At 50.9% G+C, this 21856-nt stretch overlaps 1 protein-coding gene across 1 annotated transcript in view; it reads right to left on the bottom strand.

Moving 5' to 3' along the window:
* The window catches only part of Cfap74 (cilia and flagella associated protein 74), a 51550-nt gene that overhangs the window by 9926 nt on the left and 19768 nt on the right, over positions 1–21856 (bottom strand). The window contains exons 13-25 of the mRNA XM_051171706.1: positions 21322–21501; positions 20868–20986; positions 17083–17149; positions 16674–16763; positions 14633–14797; positions 13863–13998; positions 12813–12889; positions 12033–12155; positions 11222–11343; positions 6190–6318; positions 3116–3203; positions 2393–2566; positions 1807–1940 (exon numbers count right to left, since the gene is read on the bottom strand). Coding sequence (XP_051027663.1) covers positions 1807–1940; positions 2393–2566; positions 3116–3203; positions 6190–6318; positions 11222–11343; positions 12033–12155; positions 12813–12889; positions 13863–13998; positions 14633–14797; positions 16674–16763; positions 17083–17149; positions 20868–20986; positions 21322–21501 — 1604 coding nt within the window. The remainder of the gene's footprint in view (positions 1–1806; positions 1941–2392; positions 2567–3115; positions 3204–6189; positions 6319–11221; positions 11344–12032; positions 12156–12812; positions 12890–13862; positions 13999–14632; positions 14798–16673; positions 16764–17082; positions 17150–20867; positions 20987–21321; positions 21502–21856) is intronic.

The raw sequence follows: 21856 nt of genomic DNA, 5'->3' as shown, positions 1-21856 counted from the left end.
GATCTTGTGCCCTCTTCTGGCCTGCAGCTGTACATGCAAGCAGAGCACTGTATACATAATAATAAATAAATCTTTTGGCCATGTGGTGGTGGTGCACGCCTTTAATCCCAGCACTTGGGAGGCAAAGGCAGGCGGATCGCTGTTTGGTTGTTGTTGTTTTTCTCGGTTTTCTTTTTTTCTTTTTTCTTTTTGGTTTTTTGAGACAGGGTTTCTCTCTGTAGCTTTGGCTGTCCTGAACTTGCTTTGCAGACCAGGCTGACCTCAAACTCACAGGGACCCATCTGACTTTAACTCCTGAGTGCTGGGATTAAAGGCGTGCACCACCATGCCCAGCCCATTGCATGTATTTTTAATGCTTTAAAAAAGGACATGCATTTCCTATCATCTACAACACAGATACTGCCCAGTTGGTAAAGAACTTGTCCGATAAGTACATAGACCCTTACAGCCCTTAATCCTTAGACCCCTCCTGGCAAACTTCCAAGCCAGCAAGAGATTTTGTCACAAAGAAATAGTGGAAGGTGCCCGAGGAATAATACCCAAGGCTCTCTGACTTCCAGAGGCACACACATGTGCATGCCCACACAGGTACCTAACTGTGTACACAAACCATATATAAAATATGTTTAGATGTTCAAATATTCAAATATGTAAGTTTATATCTTTTGGGGAAAAGAGATTATTGTTAACATTTAACTGAATAAATGTACAAAATATGATAATGAGTAAATATAGAATACAAAAATTTGCTGGAATCTTTTATCTTTTCTTTTTTGTGCAGTCTCGGCTAGCCTATAACTCACTATATAGCCCAGGATGGCTTCAAACTCGATCCTTCTGAGCCAGGTGCAATGGCACACGCCTTTAATCCCAGCACTCAGGAGACAGAGGCAGGTGGATCACTGTGAGTTCGAGGCAAGCTTTATTTACAAAGCAAGTTCAGGACAGCCAAGGCTACACAGAGAAACCGTCTTGAATAAATAAATAAATAAACAAATAAATAAATAAATAAAAGAAAAGTGCGTTTGTGTGTGCATGTGCTCAACTGTATGAGTTTATGTGTCCCATGTGTGTGCAGGGGCCTGAGGAGGCCAGAGAAGGCATGGATGCTTGGAACTGGAGTTATAAATGCAGGTGAGCGACCACGTGGTGCTGGGAACTGAACTGAGATCCTCTGCAAGGGCAGTAAGTGCCTTTTTAACTGCTGAGCCACCTCTCTAACTCCTCTTAAATATTAAAAGTTTTTCATTTTGTTTTGTTTTTGGGTTTTTGAGACAGGTTGTATGTAGCCCAGGCTGGCCTCAGTCACATCACATGGCCAAGGACGACCTTCACATTACCTCCTTGTCACCACATCTGCTGCACGTGGTCCTGGGGATCAAATTCAGTGCTGCAAGCACACGAAGCAAGCACTCTGCCAAGCTATGCCCAAGACACCAGCTCACAAAGGCGAACATATTGTAATAACAGACCTCCCAACAGAACCCCAGGAAGGCAGGAAGTGACATTTCAAGTCTTGACAGTGAATAATGTATGAATACTTGTACCAAGATGCTTTTCACAAAACACTGACATGCTCACATATGCTTCTGGTCAGCAGCTCCCTCCTTGTCTCCTCACCTACAAGTGTAAGCTAGGACAAAGTGAAAGGTCGTGTGGACCTAAAACCTATCTGCTCCTGTGTCTTGGGCTCCTGCTGGCCCCCAGTGCTGTCTATTCCAGGCCTGCGGTCAGCCTGCTGGGATCTGAGGAGAGGAGGCCGGGAGGGCAGTGTGGTCCCACGGCCCCTCTGCCCAGCAGGCTTACCGGTTTATCTCCGATTTGCAGACCAACTCGAATCTGTATTCTTTAGCCTTAGTGGGCTGGAAGATCACATCGAGTTGCAAAGTCTCCAGTGGCAAGATCGTCCCAAACCCGTCATTGGGCTGGATGTCCACGTACTGGAAAACGGGAACACATCAGAGTGAAAAGGAAAAGCAGGCTCTGTGGAGCGGCTGGAGGGAACATGTGCCTGTGCTGTGCGAGCATGGTAGTTTGGGGTGCACACACGGAGGGTACGAGGGATGTGTGTGCATGTGTGAACGCTCACACACTGAGGGCGAGGTCATGAGCTAGGCGTGTGGGGATGGATAGGGGACAGCCTAGCTTCTTGGATGGATGGCGGCCAGGCCTGGGCGCCATTTTGGATTGTCCTGTGTTTGGTCAGGGAAAGTCTTAGGAGACAGGCAGGGAGAGTGTGTGGCTTTCGGGTGTACCTTACAGCTAGGAAAACGGGGGGCGGGGGACTTCCCTCCTGGACGAGGAGAGGGTCACGCAGGAAGTATAGAGGACAGCAGAGTGGCCGATGCCAGGCCTGCAGGGCCCTATAGTCCCAGGACTGACCAGCACATACCTTGGGAAGTCCAACGAACCCAAACTCCTGCGGCAGCAGTGAGAGGTTGCTGATGTTGAGCTCCGTCCTGATGGCCTCATAGATGGTGCAGTAGCCAAAGTTTATCTCTGAGGGGCTGATTTCCAAGTCTGAGGTGGTGACGATGGCTTGGACGGTGAACTCCACTGGTTTGATCTAAGGTTCAAAAAGCAAAGAACATTCTCCGGCACTGGAAGCTGTAGGCAACAGCTCCCAAATAATCAAGGCTGTCTGTGTCCCTGTGGCCAACAGCATACTGTCTCCAGAACCTGAGTTCCTCAGCCAGACGGTTACTCTGTGTCTCCTGGTGAATGAACATCTAAGCCAGAGAGCCCAGTGAGGGTGAGAGGAGAGGGACAGGCAGCCGGGGTGGCAGTGAGTGATGTGACCAAGTGCGCATATTTTGTTTGTAATCATGTACATATGTGGAGCCATGTTGGTGAGGGTGTTACATGTATGTACGTTACATGTACGTGTGTGTGTGTGTGTGTGTAGTGTGCCACTCTGTTGCACACTATGCAGCGTTGTGTGGCTAGATGGTGACACTGCCTGTCAGGCCGCTGGACATCCTCAACTGGGAATGGAGGGTGGGTTCCGGAATCAGGTCCTTCCTGTCACTGGGTATTGTCACCGGGGAGACAGGGCCTGGCTTCCCTCAGCAGCCCTGTTCTCTAGAGACAGCCCCAGAAAGTGTCCTGTACAGACCTGGTCAGCCACCCAGATTGTCATCGGAGCCTCCAGAACTCGACTGACTGGGTCAAAATATTTTCCTGCGTCTTCTGGGAGGGAGTGTCTGCAAGAGGTAGATCCACTTGAAGATGCTTTTCTTCTTTATATTTTGCACAATAAAACTGGTCTAAAATTGAAGGGCGAGGGTGCCTAAGAACACATATAACGATATACGCACGGACATGACCCAAGGAAACCCACTACCTCGTCATGCACTAACTTTAAAAAATACATGTCTTAGCCGGGCGTGGTGGCGCGCGCCTTTAATCCCAGCACTCGGGAGGCAGAGGCAGGTGGATCGCTGTGAGGTTGAGGCCAGCCTGGTCTACAAAGCGAGTCCAGACCAACCAAGGCTACACAAAGAAACCCTGTCTCAAAAACAAACAAACAAACAAACAAAAATCCAACCAAACAATAAATAAATGTCTTGCAATTAACTGGTCCACAAAATCAGCTAAGCGGGACTCACATGGGCCCGCCGGGTCTGCACAGGTCCTCTGCATAAATGTTATGGCTGTTAGCGTAGTGTTTTTGTGGGACTCCTAACAGTGGGGCATGAGGCGTTCACCTTGCCCTGTAGGGTCTTGTTTTGTCCTGTTTGGCTGTCATTTTCTGGAGGCCTATTCTTTTCTGTAAAGGAAATGGATGGGGGTGGATCTGGGGGAGAGGAGCAGTAGTGGAAGGAGGGGAAACTGCGGCTGGGTGACCAAGGAGCTACTCTGTATTCAATGTTAATTTCCTGTTCCCCAAGATCCTCAATGTCCTGCAAGCAAATTCTCAAGGAACCAAAATGTCGTCATGTGAACTTTGCCTCCAAAATGATTCCTGGTTGCTTAGAGCCTGAGCTGGGCAGGGGGGAGGCAGGTGGGATGAAGCTTCCTGAGCTCTGAGGTCGGAGAAGGACAAGGAGAGAGGAGAGAGGAAGGAGGAAAGAGCAGGTGGCCATGGGGTAACCGGGAGCAGGTGGCCTGAGCGGGTTGCTCTGAGGACTGGCCTGACGGAGCAGAAGCAGCTCAGGTGGAACATGTGCAAGCACTTGTGGGGATTTTGACTGGGGATTAGACAAGTTAGCTTAGAGGGCTAATATCTGCCCAGCTCCAGAGTTATAAGGGATATAACAGATCTAATAGGTCTCTGTGCCTTTTATTTATAAAATAGCAGGTTAAAGAATAATATGCCAGCATATTAATAATGAATTAATATTAATAGACCAATTGCATTTACAGCTGGGATATATTGTATGAGGGAAGAATCTATTTTCAATGAAATAAATAAAACAATGTTAATAAGCTTGGCTCAGCCAGGTGTGATGGCGCACACCTTTAATTCCAGCACTTAGTGGCAGCAGCAGGCAGGTCTCTGTGAGTTTGAGATCAACCTGGTCTCCATAGTGAGATCCTATTCCAAAAAAACTCCAAAAAAAACTAAAAAAAAAAAAGGCAGCCGGATGTGGTGGCGCACGCCTTTAACCTCAGCACTCAGGAGGCAGAGGCAGGTGGATCTCTGGGAGTTCAAGACCAGCCTGGTCTACAAAGTGAGTCTAAGATAGCCAAAGCTACACAGAGAAACCTTGTCTCAAACAGCAGCAGCAGCAGCAACAACAACACAACAACACAACAATGGCTTGGTCTAATTAATTATGCTACATTCTCACACTCTGTGTGTGTGTGTGTGTGTGTGTGTGTGTGTGTGTGTGTGGTGTGTGTGTGTGGGGGGGTGTGTGTGGTGTGTGTGTGTGTGTGTGGTGTGTGTGTGTGTGTGTGTGTGTGTGGTGTGTGTGTGTGTGTGGTGTGTGTGTGTGTGTGTGTGGTGTGTGTGTGTGTGTGGTGTGTGTGTGTGTGTGTGTGTGGTGTGTGTGTGTGTGTGTGTGGTGTGTGTGTGTGTGTGTGGTGTGTGTGTGTGTGTGTGGTGTGTGTGTGTGTGTGTGTGTGTGGTGTGTGTGTGTGTGTGTGTGTGTGTGTGTGTGTGTATGTGTGTGTGTGTGTGTGTGTGTGTGTGTGTGCACCAAGACGCCGTGCTACATCTCTCATAACCCTAACTCTATAATCCACTAACAGCTTATGTGTCTTCTTCTCTTCTTGCCTTCGGGAGCTTGTAGAGCACAGCTCTGTGTGAGGGTAACTCACAGGACTCTGTTCTCTCCCACCACCTGGGTTCTGGTAAGTGACCTCAGGTCCTCAGGCTTGCTGGGGCCTTTGCCTGCTGAGCTTTCTCTTTAGCCCAAAATAATAAAGGTTTTAGTGACAAAAATCAACAAACTGGTAAGGAGTCTATTATTAGAAGGAATCCTAAAAATCAATGTAAAAGCAGGCTGCCCACGGGACTGGTGTACGCCTCGGTGAACAAGAGGTCCTGGGTCCATCCTCAGTCCTCAGAAATAAAGAAGCATTTGCTTCTGTCAGGCTGCGTGGTATACACCTATAAAGGCCAGAGGGTCACAGGGCAGGGAAGGCAGCCTGAGCTACATGGGTACAACTCTGTCTCAAAAAAGGTTATTCCTTGATTTAAAAAAATTAGCATATAAAATACATGTACACATATAAAGAAAAAAGTTCCCCTTCAGTAAGCTGGACAGTCAGCAGGAGTGTCCAACAAGCAGCTCAGATTTTAAAAATCAGCCTCAGGCCCCCTTTGCTAGCCTGTGGGTGCTGGGGCCAAAGGCAGGTGCCACCCCGCAGCTCCCCAGCAGCTGAAGGAGATTCTAAAGTCCAGCTGAGGAAAGGTGGTAGACAGGAGAGACATGCCATGGAGCTGGACAGCCAGCAACCCCAGCAGCGCAGGCACCTCAGTGCAGGGAGGGCTGCGTGACAGAAACACCACATGGAGCTCTGCGACAGAGGCTAGCAGACCTTACGTGTTTGCTGCAGCCTGACACAGCCTCAGGGAGAGCAGGGTGCCCCCTGTGTCTGGGCAGAGGCCGAGGCAGGGCCTGCATGGAGGAGGGCCAGGGTGTTCTTGGCAGGTGCTCATCCTCAATAATGTGTGACCAGCACAAGGCTCTCATGCTCTCACGCCCTCCCATCATGCTCCAAGCCTTTCCCAGTTCTCACCGAGGCAGGAACTTTAGTTGAACGGAGTAGGAGGACTGGGCCTGGATGTAGCCTGTTTCTGGTAGCAGCTCTATGTGGCCTCTCAGCTCCTTACAGACTTCAAACTTTAGGCGCAGGGCCGCTTTTGACCTGCAAAGGTCACAGGTCACAGGTCACAACACCACAGGTGACTGCGCCCTTACTCCTCTGGCTGAGATGTTTCTCATGATAGAACAGTGTGCAGGGTGCAGTGCACATGGTACCCTGAGCCAAGCACAGCACACTGATGGCTAGAAAGCATTTTTGGTGCTGTTTCTTTTCTTTCTTTCTTTCTTTTTTTTTTAGACAGGGTTTCTCTGTGTAGCCCTGGCTGTCCTGGACTCACTTTGTAGACCCGGCTGGCCTTGAACTCAGTTATCTACCTGCCTCTGCCTCCCAAGTGCTGGGATTAAAGGCGTGCACCACCACGCCCAGCCTGAAATGAATTTGATTAAAAATTTTAAAAGTTGGGGCTGGAGAGACGGCTCAGTGGTTAAGAGCAGTGACTGCTCATCCAAAGGTCCTGAGTTCAATTCCCAGCAGCCACATGGTGCCTCACAGCCATCCATAATGTGATCTGCTGCCCTCTTCTATCCCATGTTCTCTTCTCTCGTGCAGGCACACATGCAATAGAGTGCTTATGTACATGAACAAATAAATCTTTAAAAAAAATTTTTTAAAGTTATTATTGTTGGGCCAGCGAGATGGCTCAGTGTTAAGCACTTGCTTCTTTTGCAGAAGACCTAGCACCCCATGGTGTTCGCCACCATCTGTAACTCTAGTTACAGGGGACTGATGCCTTCTTATGACCTCTGTGGGCACCAAGCATGCACATAACACATACATAAAAGCAAAGCAAAAAGGCCATGCATAAAATAAAATGAAATACAGTCTCTTTATGTTGTCCTGGCTGTCCTGGAACTTGCTATAGAGACCAGCCTGGCCTTGGACTTAGAGAGATCCTCCTGCCTCTGATTCCAAAGTACTGGGGTTTTACTTATTTTTTATTTATTATGTACACAGTATTCTGTTTGCCTGTACACCTGCACACCAGAAGAGGGCACCAGATCTCATTACAGATGGCTGTGAGCCACCATGTGGTTGCTGGGAATTGAACCCAGGACCTCTGGAAGAACAGCCAGTGCTCTTAACCTCTGAGCCATCTCTCCAGCCCAGTGCTGGGATTTTAAAGGCATGTGCCATATCTGGCCATAACAAAAAAATTTAAAATAAGAATTATTGTGTGTGCTTGGTTGTGCACACTGCATGTGTGGAAGCCAGAGGACAGATTTGTAGGGTGGCTTCTTTTCTGTATTTTTGTTGGTCCTGTGGATTGAACTCAGGTTGTAGACTTTCAAGGCAAGTACTTTTCTGCTGAGCCATTTTCCTGACCCTGATGTTTTTATGTTTCGTTTTTTGTTTTTAAAGACAAGGTTTCACTATGTAGCCCAGGCTGAAACAAACTATAAAACCTACAATTCTCCTGCTTCAGCCTCCTGAGTGCTGAGAGTATAGCCAACATACTCAGCTTGAGAAAATATAAAAAATAAAAATTTCAGCTGAAGCCTGGTGTGGTGGTGCACACCTTTAATCTCAGTACTCTGGGGGCAGAGGCAGGGGGATCTCTGAGAGCGTGAGGTCTGCAAAGAGAGTTCCAAGACAGACAAGGCTACACAGAGAAACCCTGTCTCGAAAAAAAAAATTCAGTTGAAATATGCTATAACTGGTTCTTAGGGGCTACAGCGCTTTACGGGAAGAAGTGCTGCAGGCATCTGCTGTGCGCAGGCGCCGGGCAGGACAATGGACGGCGTCTCTCTAGGGCCGTCTTCCCACACAGCTCTCTTCACAGCAAGTTTGCTGTATGTGGGGTGCTGCATGGACAGATGTTAGCTAGTGACACATGTTATGATTTACAACCAGACAGAAGGTTGCAGACATGTATGTATCCAGTCATCGGGGCCCACCTGTGTCTTCTGTCTGTTAAGTATTCTGTTCTCCCCTGAACCGAGTTACCAGCCAAAGGCACTGACAGTGGCCAAAGCACCCCCTTCCTTTTAAAATATAATTTATTTTATTTTATGTGCATTGGCGTGAGGCTGTCAGATCCCCTGGAACTGGAGTTACAAACAGTTGTGAGATGTCATATGGGTGCTGGGAATTGAACCTGGGTCCTCTGGAAGAGCAGGCAGTGCCATCTCTCCAACCCGTCAAATCCTCCTGTAAGGGAGCGCTGGAGAGCAGCCCTGGCTTGCTCCCCATGGGAGTCTCCTTTTGTTCCCATAGGTAGAATTGTTTCTTAGCCAAAGGAAGAAGGGGTAGGCTGGAGAGGGAGCCCATGCAGCCTTCCCCTGGATTGCCTGGGGATCATGAACAATTAGTCCTGGAGCCTTTGGGGGCTTTCTAGAAGGATCCTTGTTTGTCCTGTGGCTCTGTAGTCCATGGCATTCTTGACCTAGATGTGCCCCCAAGGGCTGAGCTCATGGTGATCTAGATATGGAACAATGAAGTTGTGTTATGGACATTGAAGGTTCTGAGGGACACTGAGAGAAGTATCTAGGTCTTCAGGGAGGGCTCACACCTGCACAGATGCCTCTGGAAGCATCCAATAAGATAGGACCAAGCAGACACAGGAAAAGCCTGTCTCCTCTCTCCTGCTCTTTGGATGACCACCAGAGCACACATGGTTACCAGAGCTGTGGTGACTTCTGATCTGCCTCTAAGCCATGCAGTGCCTATCTGCTACTACAGTTACCATGGCCCTGAGCTTCTGCTGCTAGGGACCCCGGACAGTATGGAAAGCAACTACTAAGGGTTCTCCAAGGTGTACCAGCCTCTGTCTGCCCCACTGCCTGCTCCACTGCCTGCCCTACTGCCTGCCCCTCTGTTTGCCCTTCTGTCTGCCCCACTGCCGGCCCCTCTGTCTGCCTCATTGCCTGCCCCACTGCCTGCCCCATGGTCTGCCCCATGGTCTGCCCCTCTGTCTGTCCCACTGTCTGCCCCTGTCTGCCCCTCTGTCTGCCCAACTGTCTGTCCCTCTGTCTGCCCAACTGTCTGTCCCTCTGTCTGCCCTACTGTCTGCCCCACTGTCTGCCCCTCTGTCTGCCCCACTGTCTGCCCCTCTGTCTGTCCCACTGTCTGCCCCTCTGTCTGCCCCTCTGTCTGCCCCTCTGTCTGTCCCACTGTCTGCCCCTCTGTCTGCCCAACTGTCTGTCCCTCTGTCTGCCCTACTTTCTGCCCCACTGTCTGTCCTTCTGTCTGCCCCACTGTCTGCCCCTCTGTCTGCCCCACTGTCTGCCCCTCTGTCTGTCCCACTGTCTGCCCCACTGTCTGCCCCTCTGTCTGCCCCTCTGTCTGTCCCACTGTCTGCCCCTCTGTCTGCCCCTCTGTCTGCCCCTCTGTCTGTCTCACTGTCTGCCCCTCTGTCTGCCCCTCTGTCTGTCCCTCTGTCTGCCCCTCTGTCTGCCCCACTGTCTGTCCCACTGTCTGCCCCTCTGTCTGTCCCTCTGTCTGTCCCACTGTCTGCCCCACTGTCTGCCCCTCTGTCTGCCCCTCTGTCTGTCCCACTGTCTGCCCCACTGTCTGCCCCTCTGTCTGCCCCTCTGCCTGTCCCACTGTCTGCTCCACTGTCTGCCCCTCTGTCTGCCCCTCTGTCTGCCCCATTGTCTGCCTACAGTACTGGTTCTTTGGCACACAACAAATGGTCTTCAGAAGTTAATACCTTTGTCCACGTGTGCGGGTAAAACCATATCAAACACAGTTACAAATGATACTAGGTTTTAAAAATTACTAAAGAATGCCAGGTGTAGTGGAGTACTTCTGCGATCCCAGTACCCAGAAAGGCAGAGGCAGCTGGATCTCTGAGTTCGAGGCCAGCCTGGTCTACAAATAGAGTCCAAGACAGTCAAGGCTACACATAGAAATCCTGTCTCGAAAAAACAAAAACAAAAAAATTACTAAATCAGTTTATACTGACAACTGTGTGCTTTGGGTAGGAAGGTTAAGGTCCCTCAGCTCCTTTGCATTCCATCCCTGCATGACCAGGAAGCACTGAAGAAGTGTAAGAGCTCAGCTCAACCCATTCCCCAGATAAATACAGCAAACCCCTCTTCCACGGCCCAGACTCCTCCATTAAATGCCCCCCAACTCCTCTATTAAACGGGCTCCCCCAGACTCCTCCATTAAACGGGATCCCCAGACACCAACAGCACACTGCCATCTCATAGCTCTCTGGTTTCCAAGAAGGAGTTTGGGGACATGACAAGCTTCACCTTCGTGGAGCAAGAAAAGGCCTGGTGGGAACCATGTCATGGGAGCACTGCTCTTCCAGGTCATGTGTGAAGGTGTCGTGACAGGGGCTGGGGATGGGTAGCAGCTGCCCTTCGGTCTGGTGACTAGTGTTTCAAAGCTGGTGAAGTCATGAAATCTTGGATGCTTCCATCTCTGGTTGTTCTTCAAGCAAAACACTTTTAATCTGCAGGCTGCCTTTGTAAACAATACAAACACACATGCTACTTCTGGACTTCGCTGTTCTCCTTGTTGCTGCTCTGCTCTATGTTCCCGAGGCCTTGAGACCCTTGCCTAGTGCCCCAGGCATGCAGCAAGTGCACTTTTGCTATGGCTGCCGAAATACTTTGCACAAACTCAGACCTAACATATCACAAAGCAACTCTCTGAGCACCTTGGAGGACAGAGGCCAAAGTGGAAATGACTAGACTCAAGATCAGGACACAGGTAGGGCTGGTTCCATGTGGAGCCTGCAGGGAAAATCCATTGTTTGCCCTTTTAGGTGTCTGGCATTCCATAGCTTTTGGTCCCTTCCTCTGTCTTCAGCCCTGTCTCTACCCTCGACTCTCCTGGAGTCTTCCAATGCCCCAACAACACTGGGATCTCCTGGATCTTCAAGGTCACCTTCTTCAGGGTCCACCTAGTCCTCTGCCACCCAAGGTGACCGTTCAGAGCTACTGTGTAGTCAGCTCTAGTCATGACCCTCCTGTTGGCCGCCATTGGGGCTCACCTTGTGTGGACAACAATGGAGTCCTGGTAGAGCCGGTCGTACGTGCAGATCTTCAGGTCCACAGTGGCCCTTGGCACCCAGACTGGCACATCTATGGCAATACCAGTGGCTCTAAAATATAGCTGGCATGGAACATGTGAACTCAACATGAGCAAAAAGTTTCATGGTTTGGTTTTTGCAGCTTACTGTGTTACAAGTATGAGGTTGATACCTAACCCTGGCATGTATTAAAGGGTTTTGTGATGTTTTTTCATGATTATCCTATTCTGTGGGATTCAGAGAATTGTAGCAGAATGTTAGCAGCACCATTGTATCTGGCATGACTTCTGGAGTGATGGCACCTAGGCTTTGAAGTAGCCTTTTGTAAACAGCCAGTGATTGTTACCTGAGGTTTATGGGGTTGCTCTGCAGAACGATTTAGTCCTGAGACATACCTGACAACCAAGAAGTGTCTCACGGCTGAGAACGGCTTAGGTAATGGTTCCTTCAGACAACCCTACATCAGGTAAGAGGTTTGGGGTACAGAAATTGACTCCCTAAAAGTGCCTTTTGTGTAACAATAAAGAGGCTCTGCAAAGTGGATTCAGGGTTCAGCCCTGCAGAGACTGATCCCCTCCCCCCACCCCCTGCGGCTGCAGAGTCTCTCTCTTCTATCAGTCCTGCCTCATAACCCAAAGCACTGACACAGAGTGATCTATCATAGCCATATTTCTGGTTTTGAATGTTTAAGTGTATAGTAAGACAAGGTAAAAGGTAGACTGAACCTTTAGTGGTGGCAGTCAGTCACCTCGATGGCAGCAGGGGTACTCACCGTGGAACACTGTGGATTCTTAAACATGACCTTGAACTTAGTCTGGGTCTGTCCTGGGATAACTGGGGTGAAGATAATGGGTACTTTGATGGAACTGAAGGGGCCAATTTCTCCCTCTGTTACCTGTGGAAGAAGAGGAGTGCGCCATGTGTAGGCGCTTCCTACTAACCCCTATCCTTGCCACCACTGCAGGGCGGGTGGCAGCAGACCTGTCCCTGGGGTGTCCATTTGGTCATGTACAGCCATTGGTTCTAAGGCCTGCCTTGCTCTGAGTGCTTCCTGGTGTTGTGTCTTAACAGAGTTGGGGTGGGGGCTCACACAGCAGTGAGCCACCTGTGGCTTCCCGTGCAGCATTAGAAGCAGGAAGAGCTTGGTAGAGGATGTCTGCATTTTCTCTCTTGTGTATAGGATCTACACGTCCGTACCACCCTGCCACCTCCAAGCCCCTGAAGTTTCAAAGATCCGATTCCTGATTCTAAGGTTCACAGTCCACTAGGATTGGGACAAGAAGGAAGGCAGCCGGAACGGCTCTCGGCATCTTCCTCCGCTAGTTTGTGTGAATGCACATTGCACCTGGAGGGCTCACTGTTGGTCTCTCTAAGCCGGACCTCACATAGGAAGCCGGGCCTGCTGCTCTGGTCCTGCCCACTCTCGCCACGGGGAGGGGTACCGTGGCGCTAGGTGAGACAACAGGGGCCTGGAGAGTGTGGGTCGGGCTGAGGGGGATGCACTGCTTCCTGGCAGGAGGAAGCCGAGTTTCAGCAGGTGGGGTGGACTGACCTCCCCCAGTGTGATCTCTGCCGGCTCCTCATTGGGAATCATGGTCACGGCACTGGCCACGGCTGTAATATCTGTTTCTGGAAGACAAACAAGCCTAGGTCAATTATCAGTCTGGAGAAAAAGCCAAATATTATCAGATTGAATAAAACTAAAAACATGTAAGACTTCTTTGCCTCAAAGTTTGAAGCTAAGGAAAAACACGATGACTCTGCTCACTGGTCAGCGTCTGTACGGGCTGAAGACTCTGTATGTCAGTGTATCATTTGCTTGTTTAGTTGGTTGCTTTGGTTTTTTCGAGAAAGCGTTTCTCTGTGTAGCCTTAGCTACCCTGGACTCACTTTGTAGACCAGACTGGCCCTGAACTCACAGCAATCCACCTGCCTCTGCTTCCCAAGTTCTGGGATTGAAAGCATTCACCATCACGCCTGGCAAGTTTGGAAATCTTAAAATAAAAATTACAGCTGGAAGGTGGTGGCACTCAGGACACAGAGGCACCCTGGATTTCGGAGTTTGAGGCTAGCCTGGTCTACAGTGTGAGTTCCAGAACAGCCAGGGCTGAGAGCGGCTGCAAGAAGGACCAGAGCCCTGACAAAGTACTGGTTTTTCCAACTCAGCACAAGGACTGCTCAGTTTTAAATGGCTCTCGTGTCTCCTCAATACTGCTATGATGAGAAACAAGAACTGTCCTCGCCTCAGAGCCTGGAGGCCCTGACAAGCACGAGCAACTGCAGGGACCATTTCATAGGCAGAGCCTCCAAAGCCCTCAACCCCACGCAGCCCGTGACCAGCTGGCTGTCCACAACGGGGGCTTCTGCTGATGCTGTTAGTTTCAACACAATGGAACTCCAATGCGCACCGTAACCAGTGCATGTTTGCAGGAATGCGTGTTCTCCTTGGCATCACCGAGGCCACAGGGCTGTCAGGCTTTACTTGAGACTCTCTGGCTGCACTGGTTGACCTGAGATCCTGAGGTGGCTGTGCTGAGTAGCTCCTGGCTGCCTCAGGAGTCAGCACAGCAAGCCTGAGGGAAGCACCCTCCGCCCAACTCACCATCTGGTTTCTCGGACCCTTTCCGGCTGCGCACGTCGGGTGGGGAGGACTCGTTGCCATCAAGCGGCTGCTCGGCAAGACTGGCCATGACCTTCTCATACAGGCTTTTTTTGTCGTCGCAGGTGAAGAGGCTGCTCTGAAAGGAAGCTCAGGGTCTAAGGCCATCGGTGTCTACAGACACTCTTGTCACCGGGAGGGGAAGCCACAAGTGCATCTGTGCCCGGGGGTGCTGGTCCTGTGTGTCTATCCTGGGTCTTTAGGCCACAGCATCAATGACCTAGCGTAGCAATGACTGTCTGCTTTACCCTGGCCAAGCTGCCTCCTCTCTGTCATCAGCACAGAGGCTCCATCCTAGACCCCACCTGTCTCAGCTGAGTCCACACTCTTTATACCCTGCTTAGCCTCCTGGGCAACCTAGCTACCTGCCCAAAGCAAGCCTGGCTCCCAGTCGCCCCATCCCACTTGCCTTGCTCCCTGGTTCTGACCACAGCCCTTTCTCTTCCTCCCTCCCCCCAGAAGCCCACTGTCTATGCTGCCTTGGCCGCAGATACGCTGGTGGCACTGGCATCTCTTAGGTCAGATTTTTTTCTGGGGCCTTTGTTGGGGCACCAGAACAGAGCCAACAGGTTTGCTCCATGCTTCTCCTAAGAATGCTCAAAATACCCAACACTTGGGAGGCAGAGGCAGGCAGATCTCTGTGAGTTCGAGGCCAGCCTGGTCTACAGAGTGAGTTCTAGGACAGCCAAGGCTACACAGAGCAGGGGACTCACTATTTTTATGATGGGTTGGGATTCATCCATGTCACAGGACTCAGAATCAAGGAGAAACTTGAATCTGGTGCCCAGGCCTCCAACGTTGCTCAGTGTGATGATCCGGGATGTGGTCTCACCCACCACGTAGCTCCCAAAGTCAATGAGCTCCTTGTCAAGGGACAGCTGCCAAAGGACACAAGTGTAAGCCAGGGTGGCCTCTAGGCTGGCTAGCTCCTCAGTCACAAAGGGAGTGTAGGTCCCTGCAGAAATCGGTCCAATGTCTCGCAAGACAATGTTCCTCTCCTGAAGTCCCAAACACCAGGGGAAGGCTGAGTCATCTTCTCCTTCACAGTGAGGCCTGTGACTCCATGTAGGACAGACAGGCACACCATAAGCACCTGTGCACTGTAGGTTGGAGCAGAGCCCACTTAAGAAGACACAGATTCATGTAGTGACCAGGACAGCTTGGGGTTCCTGAGTCTAGTTTTTCCTTTTTTTTTTTTTTTTCAAGACAAGGTTTCTCTGTGTAGCCTTGGCTGTCCTGGACTAGCTTTGTAGACCAGGCTGGCCTTGAACTCACAGCAATCCGCCTGCCTCTGCCTCCCAAGTGCTGAGATTAAAGACGTGTGTCACCCTGCCCCCCCAGCTTCCTGAGTCTAGTTTTAAGAGTCAAGCCAGCAGCTCCCTGATTGAGAGATGGCGGTTGAAAGAGAGGAGGCATAATTGTGTGGGCGTGGTGGACAAGCTCAGCTCACAACTGTCATTCTGAGGTGAGCTGTGCTGAAGATACAGGGCCTGCAAAGCATTGCTGTTCAGAGTGGGTCTGTGCTGTTCATGGTCTCCATGGGGCAAGGGCTGCAGAGTCTGTGCCGGAAAACACTCATGCACATAAAATAAATAAAAAGAAGTAGTTATAAAAGACAGCTTATATTGAGTTTGCTTTTGACACTTTGATGAATGCATAAATTATATTAGAACTATTATAACTCCCTATCTTCTCTACTTTTTCTCACCTCGCTATAAGTTGGGAACCATTTTTAGGAAGCTGGTGCTCTGTGCCTCGTGTGTCCCACACTTGCACCTACTGGAGACAGTGGGTCACATTTGCTGTGGATGGAGCATTAGTGGCAACCACGAGCTCTGCTCATTTTGCTGGTGTAACATAAGGACTCTCAGTTTTTCGTCTTCCCTCTGTCCCTCCCAGCACCGTGGAGAGGCCTCCCTCTGCACCCCTCATCTTGCACATGCACGAGTGCCCTGGCCTGGCTAATAAGTCATCGGAAGGTGTGAAGCAAGTACAGGAAGAAACGTGTTGGTACCGCTGGTGTGGGTTTCTATCCCTCCAGCCATTCTCCACTAGAACGCCATGCTGGATGGACACTGCCCTAGAAGCTACAGGTCAGAAGGCCGCGGTCAGACACCCACGGCAGAGCCGCCTGACCCGGCTCGGCCCACGTCGGTCAGATCACAGTGAGCCCGTGAGCTTATAAGCATGTGTGGGACTAAAGACTTGCTGAGACTGTCACAAACAGTGAGTGTGTGTGCTGTACTGTGTCACCGTGGAAAGAAACAGTGACATGGTGGGTTCTGTGTTTATCAGATGTCAACATTTAAAAAGAGATTTATTTATTTATTTTATGTCTGAGTGCTTTATCTGCCCACACACCTGCAAGTCAGAAGAGGGCATCAGATGCCAGTACAGATGGTTGTGAGCCATCATGTGGTTGCTGAGAACTGAACTCAGGACTTCTGGAAGAGCCGATTGAACCATCTCTCCAGCCACTAGATGCCAACGTTTTTAAAAGGGTGTTGAGCCTGATGTTGCTAATTTACTCTGAAGTGGACCCACAACAACAAACCCGAGGGGACCCCATAGAGAGCAGGGTTTATCTAGAAATTTCTAGCTCTGGTACGATTATTCACTTTTTCAGAGTATCTCATGTCACCGGGCCTAGGCCCAGGTTGGAGTCTGAGTGGCGCTGCCACTGGGCCAGGGTCTGTGGTGGAGCCCTGGCCTCAGCCCTTAGTGTGGAGAGAGAGTCAGGGAACTGACACTTACAGAGCATTTTTTCGTTGAGCATTTCAGTGGAACAGAAAAGGCGCCAGTTTGAGCCAAAAATGAAACATTTCCTTCCAGATCTTTATTTATCTAAAAAACAAAACAATCCCAGTCACCACAAATCTGTGTGACAGCACGGTTACCCAGGCTGCATCTGTGTAACCGTGGCCTGGCCCTGCTTGCTACTTGCCTGGTGGAGCCCCAAGGGAAGAGCCCCAAAGTGCCCACCTATGCATATCCTGAAGAACTGCTTTCCCACCTACGAGGGCCACGCAGGTAGGAGACAGAGAGAAAACCCAGCAAGCTTTGCTCCTCTAGCACTTGGTAATGGTGCTGAATTTTGTTTGGTTAGTTTTGTTATTGTCAGGCCAGAAAACCACCCACACCCCTGTGTGATCCTGTGACTCACCATAGGCTTGAAGGTGACAAGAACTTCACATGACATGCCGGCTGACATGGGACCAGGGGGGTCAAAGCTGCAGGAACAGGGATTCACAGCACGTGAGTAGTTAGGTCACCACGGGGAGTGGGTGCTCACTTCATCACTACATACTCAGCTGAGCCCTTCTGTTCCAGGTACCACACCTCTGCTGAGCCCTTCTGCTCCAGTGACCACACCTGTGCTGATTAGTTTTATGTCAAATTAACACAGGCTAGAGTTATTTGAGAGACAGGAAACTCAGTTGAGAAAATGCCTTCACAAGACCCAGTTAAAGGCAAGCCTGTATAGCATTTTATTAATTAGTGACTGATGTGGGGGGGCCCCAGCCTATTGTGGGTGGTGTCATCCCTGGGCTGATGGTCCTGGGTTCTATAAGAAAGCAGGCTGAGCAAGCCCTGAGGAGCAAAGCCAGTGAGCAGCACCCTCCATGGCCTCTGCATCAGCTCCTGACTCCAGGGTCCTGGCCTGCTTGAGTTCCTTGTTTTGGCGTCCTTCATTGATTGGACAGTGATGTGGAGGTGTAAGCCAGATAAACCCTCTCTCCCCAGCTTGCTCTAGTAACCCTCACTAGGCCCACGCCTCTGCCTAGATGCACTGGCAACCGGGCAGCTCCAGCTCTGCTGTGTTCCTGATGAACAGGAGACACCAGACAATCTTCAAACCCGTGTCCAGTGAGTGAGCCAGCACACTGAGTAAGGCTCATCTCCACAGTCAGCTCCAGAAGGGGGGCGGCTGTGAGGTGTGGCTGCCCGGGACACATGCCAGGCCTTGGATCAAGGATGTTGAGTTCTAACAGTAACATAGGCGAGGGGCTGTAAGTTACAGCAAAACAGCCCCACCTGCAGGGACTGGGATGGGAGATAGTCTGTCCATCGGAATCCTGGGTGAGTTAAAGGGTCTTCCTACAAAATCCCTAGTATCAGGCCTATTTTTACAATGTTAAATTTTATGCCAGGCATGGTGGCACATGCCTTTAATCCCAGCACTTGGAGGCAGAGGCAGGCTGATTGCTATGAGTTCCAGGCCAGTCTGGTCTACAAAGCAAGTCTAGAACAGCCAAGGCTACATAGAGAAGCCCTGTCTCCAAAAAAAATTTTTTTACATAATTTGCTTGGCTTGGAAATACATAAAAACTTAGTATAAAAATGTGTCTCTGGGTGCTGGAAAGATATCTTAGTCAATAAACCACTTGCTCTGCAGACATAGGGACTAGAATTCTGACCCCGGAACTCGAGAACAAAACAGCACTGGGGTGGCAGAGACAGGAAGATCCCCAGGGCTCTTACCCTGGAGACTACCTGGCGAGTGGTCAGGGTTCAAGGCTATGCGTGTGTGCGGTGTCCATGACCCGATGCAGCGAGCAGCAGGCCCAACGCTAAGAACTTTATGCAATAAACTATTGGAACTATTGTGTGATCTAGTGGAGCTTCCAAAAGGCACGTGGTAAAATAGTAAAGTCAGAAAGACAGGGAGTCATGGGCAGGAAGAAAAAGAAAGGCACTGTTAAGAAATGCCAGCTCATCTGAAGAGGAACCAGGAATTTTTAGAAATGAGAAACAGTGCTGAGAGAAGACACACAGTCAGCAGCTTCGGCAGCCAGCCAGACACAGCTGAAGAGACCAGGGGGCTAGGCACATCTCACGCCCTGAATAGGCCGAGTGTGAAGCAGGTGCCACAAGGACAGGAGGCTGCAATGGGTTTCAGAGGGGAGCGAGATCTGTGGGCAGGGGTAAGGTGCTTCCAGCACTGTCAAAGATGCCGCAGGACCCTGAGCACCAGTGGTCTCGGTGCAGCCAGGGGAAACTCAGGAGCATGCTAGAGAGTCACAACAGCAAGAGAAATCAGGAGGCAGAAATAAATGCCAGCCTTCACGTGTGGAGGAAGGAGGGCTCTGCGGTCGCTGGGGTGATGGTGACCACTAGCCTGGTTCATCCATTCACTCTCAGAAACTACAGGCCAACAGCAGCAGGTGACTCAACATTGCTAAAAGCCAGAGAAGCTCTCAGATCTCAAATTAACACAGTGGGTAAAATAAACAGTTTTTTAGCAATACTCCCTCCATACAAGACTTTGCAGACAGCTAAGAGATTCTGCAAATTGCAAGAATGAAGGGACAGAGAATCCAAGATCCTATGCCCACCTCCACTCAGTTCCCAAGAGGTCAGCACATCTACCTATGCCAGCTCTGACAGCTGCTCATGGAGAAAGTCCCCAGACAGTCCCACAGGCGCAGCCTCATGAGGACATCATGCAGGGTAGAAGGGAGGGGCAGCTGGTACCTGAGCAGATGATCAGGGACCAGTTTATATAGAGCCCCCACTTTAAAATTACACACCACTCCTCTTCCTCCTTCAGAAAACACCATGTGGCAGATAACACTGGTGCAGGGGAAGGCCTGGAGGACCCAGGGGCCCGCAATTAGGAGACTGCAGCTGGATACAGTGAAACACACCCATAGTATCAGCTATCTGTGAACTGAGGCAGGAGCCAGTCTGGATTACAGGCTGCGTACAAAGTCAGCCTAGGCCTAGAGTGAGACTCTATTTCAAAAACAGCAAAAGAGAAAAGGAAAAACGAAACAAAACAAAACAAAAAACAACCCAGAAAAGATGAGGTCATATGCTGAGAAACAAAAAAAAGTGTTACTGAAAATGTTGCAAAGTGAAAGCTAGAGGGGGAGGGTGGGAAAGCTGGAGGGGAGGGTGGGAAAGCTGGAGGGAGAGGGTGGGAAAGCTGGAGGGGAGGGTGGGAAAGCTGGAGGGAGAGGGTGGGAAAGCTGAAGGGAGAGGGTGGGAAAGCTGAAGGGAGAGGGTGGGAAAGCTGAAGGGAGAGGGTGGGAAAGCTGGAGGGGAGGGTGGGAAAGCTGGAGGGAGAGGGTGGGAAAGCTGGAGGGAGAGGGTGGGAAAGCTGGAGGGAGAAGGTGGGAAAGCTGGAGGGAAGGGTGGGAAAGCTAGAGGGGAGGGTGGGAAAGCTGGAGGGGAGGGTGGGAAAGCTGGAGGGAGAGGGTGGGAAAGCTGGAGGGAGAGGGTGGGAAAGCTGGAGGGAGAGGGTGGGAAAGCTGGAGGGAGAGGGTGGGAAAGCTGGAGGGAGAGGGTGGGAAAGCTGGAGGGGAGGGTGGGAAAGCTGGAGGGAAAGGGTGGGAAAGCTGGAGGGGGAGGGTGGGAAAGCTGGAGGGAGAGGGTGGGAAAGCTGGAAGGGAGAGGGTGGGAAAGCTGGAAGGGAGAGGGTGGGAAAGCTGGAGGGGAGGGTGGGAAAGCTGGAGGGGAGGGTGGGAAAGCTGGAAGGGAGAGGGTGGGAAAGCTGGAGGGGAGGGTGGAAAAGCTGGAGGGGAGGGTGGGAAAGCTGGAGGGAGAGGGTGGGAATGGGGAAGCAATGAGCGTTAAAGGGGCCCACAGAAAAAGCAAAGAAGGGACAATATACACACAAGAAGAGTCTTAGGAGAAGAAAACTGAAACACTAGCACAAAGAAAAAAGTAAATTTCAGTTCAGAAACACAGTCTTGAAATCTTCATAGTGAGACAGCCAGTTGCCAAGGGGACTGCTGCAGCGCCCAAACCAGCACCCAGTGAAAGTGCGACGCGACAGGCGGCCTGTCAGGGGCCCAGAGCTGGTCTCTGTGACTTCAGTATCAAGGGATGGAGCAGAAACCTCTCCAGCTCTTCAAGGCAGGGAGGCGGGCGGCAGGGGGGGGGGGGGGGGGTGGCGGGGCTGTGGGGCAGCACAGTCTCATGCCCAGACTCTGCTCAACTCACTCAATGTGGATGAAGTCCTTCAGTTCCTCCTCCACACCCACCAGCTTGCAGTAGTTGATTGTGTAGGTAGCATTTATCAATGTGATCTTCTTCTTGTACACTTTGCCAATATCAAAATCCTGCAGAGAGAGGGGGGCGTGACGACTCCAAGCCCCCAGAAGGGGAGGACGGTCTATCTGGTGCCGACTCATGGGAGCCTAAGGACCCTGAGTTCCTTGAAGCCTGTGAGGGACAGTGAGGGGCCGGCCTTGTAGCCTCATCCTCAGTGGATGAGTCTTAGTCCTTCCCAGGCCCCTATGAGGGAGTGCCTAGGGCATCCTACTCCTGAGGCGGTCAACTCCGCCCTTGCACACCAGCCCCAAAGCTTCTCTGGTTCCCATAGTGGAGACAGAAAGCATGAGAGGCACGAGCCTGAACGGCAGGCTTCCTTCCTGGGCCGTGCATCAGGCCTTACCTTGAAGTGGATGACCTCGGGCTTGCTGTTGAATGGGCGACCCTTGAACTCTCGCCCAGATACCACCTGCTTGTGGACCACCCCACTGCGCAGCCTCTCCACAGTACGAGCCAGGATGTCCTTGTCCATCTTAGTTCCACCCACCGGTTTTCGGTCCATGTCTTCCCTGGGCACCTTGAGCTAAGAAAGACAGAGGCCCACACGCGTTCGAGGCCCGATGATGAAGGAGGTAGAGGCAGGGCAGGACAGGAAAAGGCCTAGCACCCAGGAAACGACTCAAGCTTCGGGGGCAGGAGGGGGAGTTGGAGAATTCTGCAAGGTATACTTTCTTGAGAGGCAAGGTGAGTGCAAATCAGGCAACCTCACTAATGTTGGCAATTGGAAAAGGTTGCAATCCAAGATGGGCCTAAAAATTTCCTTTTGCCATTATGTGAGATCTGCCCGGGGCCTTGAGCATCCATGTCACTGGCAGATTTCTCCCTGGTTCTCCAGGGTGCAGAGGGCCTGATGCTTGCCTCTGCCCACCACCTTTCTG

This window comes from Acomys russatus, chromosome 29 (genome assembly GCF_903995435.1).
Source record: "Acomys russatus chromosome 29, mAcoRus1.1, whole genome shotgun sequence".
Lineage (NCBI taxonomy): Eukaryota > Metazoa > Chordata > Mammalia > Rodentia > Muridae > Acomys > Acomys russatus.
Note: the sequence above shows the minus strand (reverse complement) of the source record. Positions and strands in the feature narration are given on the sequence as shown.